The 7,252-nt window shown below is 45.3% G+C and overlaps 1 protein-coding gene across 4 annotated transcripts in view; it reads right to left on the bottom strand.

The window, feature by feature from the left end:
* Nucleotides 1-3,837, bottom strand: part of MGST3 (microsomal glutathione S-transferase 3) — a 38,944-nt gene extending 35,107 nt beyond the window's left edge. For 2 of the 4 annotated variants that reach the window (XM_011933365.1, XM_011933361.1), the window contains exon 1: nucleotides 3,411-3,495. Coding sequence is in view for 1 of the 4 variants with exons in the window: in XM_011933360.1 (XP_011788750.1) it covers nucleotides 2,550-2,563 (14 nt within the window). In the remaining 3 variants the exon portion in view is untranslated. Of the gene's footprint in view, nucleotides 1-2,549; nucleotides 2,589-3,410 lie in introns of those variants that run through there. The other 2 variants (XM_011933362.1, XM_011933360.1) reach the window with 2 other exon arrangements.
* Between the last annotated feature and the right edge of the window lie 3,415 nt (nucleotides 3,838-7,252).

Raw genomic sequence — 7,252 nt, 5'->3', positions numbered from 1 at the left:
AAAAAAAAAAAAAAAAAAGAAAGTGGGAGGGAGGGAGGGAGGGAGAGAGGGAGAGAGAGAGAGTGCATGATTGAGAACGCCACTGAGCATGTGGTCAGGGAAGACAAAAACACAGCAGGACCATAAAACATGAGGGTAACATTGTGATAAAGGCTCTGAAGAGGATAGTGATATGTGAGAGAGAACACAGGTAAAGAAAACAGCAATAGCAGACTTGGAGACAGAAAAAGGTTTGACTTGTATGAAGAAGAGAAAGGAGTCCAGTGTGTCTGAAGGGTAGTGATATAGACTCGAGGAAGAAAAGTATTACCACCATGCACATTATTTAGTATGGGGCAAACCCTGTTGTAAGCAGTTCATCAATATTAACTCATTTAGATCCTCACAGCATCCCTATGGTATTACTCCCATTTTGCAGATGAAGAAACTCAGTACCAGAAAGGTGAAGCGACCTGCCCAAGGTCACACAGTGAACACAGAGCACAGCCAGATCCCCACACCCCCAAGCAGTCTGGTTCATTTGTGCTCTCAGCCTTTTGCTACATTGTCTCTCAGTGAGGTTGAAAAGCGTGCTTGACCACACCTGACATCTTCTGAAACATTTCTACCTCCTCAGACCCTCTCCTGAGTACAAAATACATTAACAGGAAGAGAGAGCAAATAATTAACTTCCATTTTGCCACTGATTAAAGCCTGAGATGTTTCTAATTGGAAAGAGGAAAAATAAACAAACAAACAAACAAACTTTGGGAAAGGTACAAACAAGGAACATTTTCTTTTTAATGAGTGTCAGCACCGCAGTATGACAAAAGAAGTAGAGATGACAGGAAGGAAAAAACCTCCTCCAACCTTTCAGGCATATAGGTTTGCAAGAGCAAAGTAACACAGAAACTGGCACTTCATTTATATATCATGATTCCCATATAGCTGTCCCTTAACTGGCATTACACAGGAACCAAGAGTCATTGAGAAACTAAGCTATGACTTCCAGAAGGAAAAAAACATCTCGAATGAGTCACACTGACACCACTTGGTAATTTTCTATTACAAGAAATGCAGGCAGACTGTAGTTAATTTGTAGCAGCTGCTGAATGCCTGTTAGGGTACCGACCACTCCAAAGGAAGGAACCACCCAGGCTGCTGGCTTGTGCCTGAAACAGGGGTTCGACCTTTTCAGGCCTGTCTACACTTAGAATGAAGCTGTGGTACAACCGCTCACATCGCTTGCTTATTTATTTATTTATAAAATAAAATTTCACTTATTTTTAAAGGGTGGAATAAGACAACTAAATCTTAGAACGCAAGTTCCAGTTAATGAACAGATCAATGCTAGAAGGAAGTCAGAAGATAACAGCAACATCTATGATTCTAAAGAATAAATCCTTAAAGGCATTTGCAAATGCATTTGAAAGATAGCACAATTTTCCTGTTGCCTAATTAGTGTTTCTCCTCAGACACAGGTAGGTAGGTAAGTACTGTAAGAGAGAGTGAGGGAAACTCAGGAATTTTATTTTACATAGCGATAATCTACCTGCTGCTAACTGCTAAATTCTTTTTGTTCAGGAAGATGGTAAGCTTACAGTAGCATTAATAAATTGAGTTGCAAAAACAGTAGCAGTATATTCTTCGAAACAAATATTGCTTTAAAATGCTAAATGGTTCACGATCAATTGTGGTCGGTAACGGTGTTCTAAATAGAGATTCAGAAGATTTAAGTATAAACACAGGGCACAATATGTTTGAATACAGATAGATGTGCAGGAGGCACTAAATTGCTTTTGACAGATTGATTTGACATCCACCTCATTCCAGACTGCTCCAGGGGTTTTTCAGCTTTTCTCTGAATAGTGGGTACAGCCCTTCTTTCCTGTACGTTTTCTCAGTGCTAACCTCCAGACGAGGAGGTAGATTCTCTTCCAGGATTGTGTCTTTTCAGAACTCTAAGCCAACAGGAGGAAATCTAAATAAAGGGGAAGGCTGCCCTTCTCCAGTTTTGTTCCTTAATCTGAGGCCCCTGTAGCGCAGTTTCTATGGTTGGCGACAGTCTCCCTGCCGATTTATATATAGTAACATTGGTTAAAAAAAAAATCACTTGACAAAGTTTTCTATTTCCGTAACATTGTGTCAGGAGGGAAGCTTAACGGAAAGTCTTCCCAGGGATGAAAGTATTTGTTTCTATTTTATATATTAGTTTTAACTCCTTAAATTCATCTCCTAGGAGAATAAACATTCTTGATCTGACTCAAGGTGCTCTCTGAATTCACTGAAATAAAATACAGCCTGTAACTCTGGCCAATAACCTTGGGTGCCACCCAAGATTGCAGGCTCCAGGTAATCTACAGATTTCCCAAGAGAAGCCCTGGCTGCAGCTCCTACCCGCGAGCAATCTAAAATCTGCAGCAATTCCGCAGGACCACACCTAGGCCCACAGCACATATCTGCAGAGCCGGAAGCACTTTCCCCTCCAGGGCACCTCCTGTCCCCAGTGGAGGAATTAAAGTTCTAACCCCTGCCTCTCCTACCCATCCTAATCTCTGCTTTTCCTTTACCTCCTTTCCCACATTCACTGGCCCCCGAGGCTACAATGTAGCTTGTAAACTCGTGACTCTCAAGGAAAGTATCAGCAGAAGCCACAACTTCGGGGAATGACTCACTAAGGAGTCTCCAGCGCCTACCACCGCCCTGCAACTGCCCCACCACTGTAGCCCTGCGGCTCCGCGCTGCCAACCCAGATAAGGAGGGGCATTTTCTGAAATCCAAGGAAGAAGCTGAAGAGTCCCCCACCCGCCCAGAGGCGTCTCTTGCTCTAAGTCAGCGGTAGGCAGTGACCCCCTTTCCAATACAAATGGACAAACGATTCTAAGAGGCAGGAGGAAAACAAACACAATTCCCTCAGAGGCTCTCCCGACCGTCCCTAGCAACACATCCCCATCCGCAGCGGGTGCAGCGCTCACAGGCCACTTCCGAGACCAGTGTTACTGATCAGGCCTGCACAACCACTCCCCCTGCAGTGTCCCGCTCGCTTATCCTCTGCGCCGGAGCAGCAGAGGGCAAGGTCGGGTGGTCTCCGCAAGGCAGAAAGAAGGGGCCCCCAGACTGCACAGCCCGGGGAGAGGAAAGGAAGGAATTGAGGAAGGGTTGACCTTGAGAATTTTCCTGAGTTACACATAAATAGGTCGGGCCTCGCTTAGAAGCTCCCAACCCACTCCACCGGGGAGAAGATGCAAGGCAAGAGGAGAGCAAAGGGGGTGGAAATTCAGATCGCTAATCTACTGATAAGGGTGGAGGGACGTTAGAGACAGTGGGTCTCTATTCAGCTCGGAGAGGCTGAAATGGGAGTGCCCTGCGCAAAGGCTGAAACACCCCCGGCGGCCGGGTGCTCGCGGCTGCCCGCAGGTGCTAGCACTCACCTGGATCACCTTCGAACGGCTGGTGCAGAACAAAACTGCGCAGCGCAGGGTGGGTGCGGCGCCCTCGCCTGGGGCGGCGCTAAATGGGGCCAGAAGCAGGTCCCGCCCCAGCCGGTCAGCGCGCGGCCACGCCCCCAAGGCGTGGCTCCCAGCGCTGGCGCGCGCTCTCTAAATTGCCGACTTCGGGCCACTGGTTGGGAGGTGGAGGTTGCATTTTCTTCCTGCTCATGGTGGCCCAGAGATTTGCTCCTCCTATTCTCAAATACATATAACTACTACCCCCAGTGCCTTCGTGGCCGTCTTCCTACACTGTCCCAGCCAGGTCATACCTCCCGGATTGGGTTTGCACAACAGTGGGACGTGAATAATTTATCCCCAGCAGAGCCACCGTAGCGGTTTTAGGCTCTCTGTGGTAAGGGCGAAGCACGGCCATGTGTGGCGCGTGCGCGAAAGTAGCCGCGCCCCAATTGGTGTGTCCCGAAGGCGCGTAGCTGGGGCGTGGGAGACGCTGGGTGTCCCAGGTTGCAACACTTCCGACGTGAATGGATGTAGCGGTGTTAGGGCCTTTTTGTTTAGGGCCTAACAGATATCGTTAGTTTTGCCGAGAGCTGGCACCGCACCCTGCCCGCGTGGTGGGCCGTACCCACGCCCCCTGCGCGCGGAGTAGCGTGGTCCCGGAGTTTTGTTTTTTTAAAGGGAGTCTCCCAATTGTCCGTGGAGTTTTTTTCTGCGGCACATGGAGTCTCTTCCTTCGCAACCCAGACCTTTGATGTGAACACGTGCCCCCATTACGCCCTCGGGTCCAGCGTCCGGGGCGGGGCTCGAGGCCGGGGGAGGAGGGGTAGGGGTCTTGGTCTTGGGTGAGACCTGCAGATACAGTCGGGCTGAAGGAGTAGAACTTGCTTCTAAATGCCTGAAAAGCCGAAGGAACTGACTGCAGAAGGCACGGTTCCAGTTTCCGCGCGTCTGAAGTGCTCCCTCCCGCCACCTCTCCTCTGGACATCCCTCATCCTTCCGAAGATTGCCACACCTGGGCCTCCCCTATCTCCTCTTTGGAGGATTCCTCACCTCCAAGAGAGTGTGCTTAGGAACCCACCCGAATAATTCCAAGTTAAGGTGTGGAAAGGCAGAAATCTAGATTTTTGAAGGCTCTAGGTTGTGTGTGTGTTTCTTTGTATTGGATTGTCATATTTGCACATCTAGAAGTACTTTGAGAGCTCATTAAATCTTTACTGTTGCTGTTTCAGCAATTTCCAACCATTCTCATACTTTCTTCTTAAATACAAGAAGGGTTTCTGTCATGTTGGATGTAGAGAGGGTTTTGTTTTGCTTGAACATTGAAAGGAAGTAAGTTAGGGAGACAGTTTGACATTACTGAGGTAAGTTTCTCCACTTGCTGGCTGTTGTACGTAAGAAAAGTCATTCCGAGGTGGCGGAAGGGATGATTCAAAAACCAGGAGCGGGGATATACCTTGCACCCTCATTTTACACCAGAGACTGCAATCTCGAAAAAAAAAAAAAAAAGAATTTGGCCTCTCCTTTGCCAGTTATCTCGGACCACAGACAAGTACTTAATCACTCAGGACCTTCTTTTAGAAATCTTATTACAAAAGCAGTATTCCTTTATATTAGAATTTTTTGAAATACAGAAAAGCCCACAAAAAAATTGCATACACACAATGGAATCATACTGTATATTCTGTTTTGTGGTCTGTTCACTTCATAAAATGTAAACCATTTTTTTGCTTTTCATTTCTTTTCGGTTTTTTTTTTTTATACATAGACCAGAATGTCACTTTATTGATTTGCAACTGGAAGCCTAAATATGTTGTGGACTAGAAAGCTCCTGTCATCCACTCTGTATTTTTTTCACGTAGGATGCTTTTCATTTCTTAAATGGTTCATGCTGCAACATTATTTGGCAATCAGTGCATGTCTTTTCATAGCATGGATGCACCAATCCTCTCTTGTTGGAGTTAGCTTGCTTTCACTTCTTTCCTATTGCAGTGTACAACCTTGTAGATAAATATGTGTACATGCTTATGACTTTTTTTTTCCAGTGAATTCTTTTGCAGAGGAATTTCTAGGTTTTGATCTTTATCAACAAGATGCATTCCAGGAAGAGAGTTACAGTCGTCTCCCACACTGAATATTGGATATCATTTTCCTCTATCTCACTAAATGGGAATAAGACCTTTCTCACAAAGGTATTGTGAAGTTAAAGTGAAGTGAGGACAAAGTGCTACACAAAAGTCCTGCCCTTTTGTCTCAGGATAATATAAATATATTTTGCAAGTCCTATTGAGGCGAGAAATTAAAGAAAGAAAAATAAAATTAAAAAGAGAAATAAGCTTTCCTGCATTAGGCTGACTTGTTCCAGAGGCAGCAACAGGCACAGCCCAGACCCAGGTAAAGTCTTGATAATACTGTCTAAGGAGCCAGGACACAAAGGAATGTGCTCTGGAAACTCTCCCAGCACTCCCTCCATGCAGGGAGAAGAAAAACAAATTTTCCTTTGTTTTATGATATGAGTTTATAAATTCCTGTTCTCTGTAACTGGTGACTTCAAGCCTTCTGTTTTATCTAATCAGTGGAGTGAAGTTCATAAACCGTCTGAGCAGATCTCCTGGATGCCATAGTGAAGGCCATGGAATAAGCTGTGCTAGGCACTAGGCAAACTTAGATAATGGACATCTGGGTTGCATAGCCATGGTCATGTGTAATCCTGAGTTATGAACCTGTTACAATTTGATTAACTGTCTTTGTCCTGCCTCTGTATCCCTGCTTTCACACCACTGTAAGCCTCCTTCAAGCTAGCCCATCCCTTTTTAAAGTGTGTATAAAAGTCAAGTACTGTCTTTGTTCTGGGCCCAATCTTTGGATGTTAAGTCCGCTGGTCTGACTGCATGTAGATATCCTCCTGTATACATCCCAAGGTCTCTCTCTGGTCCTCCTGATTCCGCAACACTATTAACAACAATATAAGTTATGGATGTGTAACAATGGCTCAGAAATTACTCTGTACTTAACTTCACTCACCATTAATTCGTTTTCCATTTACAATCTGGCTCGTGCTTCCAAACGTCATCTCACACTGCTCTCTCAAAGGTCACCATTTGCCTTGTAAACGCTTTCTGTCCTTGGATTGTCAGACGTTGCTATGTCCTGATTGTTTTCTTTCTTGCCTTCTTTGCTGGTCCCTTTTTGTCTCCCTGCCTCTTAAAATGTTTTCAAGGCTCTCCAGAGTCCTAGCCTCTATTTTTTCCCTCTCATTCTTCTATGAGTCTTTTCTTTGACTCTCCCTTAATGATTTCCCCCATTTATGTGACTGTTTTGGTTGTCTAGAGTCCAAATGTCCTTCTGTTTTTAGGAAAATCTCTTATTTTAAAATATGTTGTTTGAAAGTAGGTACCTACTGTAAAAAAGTTAAAGGGCTAGTTCTCCCTCTCCCTCACTTCAGAGGAACTAAGGGGGTGGGCATGTGCCTTCAGCTTTGCCAGTCAGATGCTTGCTCCCACGACTCACTCGGATTCTTGAGAGAATTAACAGCAACATGGGGACATTTGGAGATCTCCATTCATTATGGTGGCAGCAGTGGGAAGACCAGATCCCTCTCAGAGTCTTTTCTGATTACTCCATTAAAAATTACAGCCTCCCTCTTCTCAAGGTACTCTTTATTCCCCTTCCTTGTTTTATTTACTACCATTTTTGGTAATAAGTAAAATTTACTACTATTTTGTATTTTTTTTTTTTTGAGACGGAGTCTCGCTCTATCGCCCAGGCTGGAGTGCAGTGCCCGGATCTCAGCTCACGGCAAGCTCCGCCTCCCGGGTTTACGCCAT

This window comes from Colobus angolensis, unplaced genomic scaffold (genome assembly GCF_000951035.1).
Source record: "Colobus angolensis palliatus isolate OR3802 unplaced genomic scaffold, Cang.pa_1.0 Scaffold126, whole genome shotgun sequence".
Classification (NCBI taxonomy): Eukaryota; Metazoa; Chordata; class Mammalia; order Primates; family Cercopithecidae; genus Colobus; species Colobus angolensis.
This window is presented reverse-complemented; position numbering and strand designations above follow the sequence as displayed.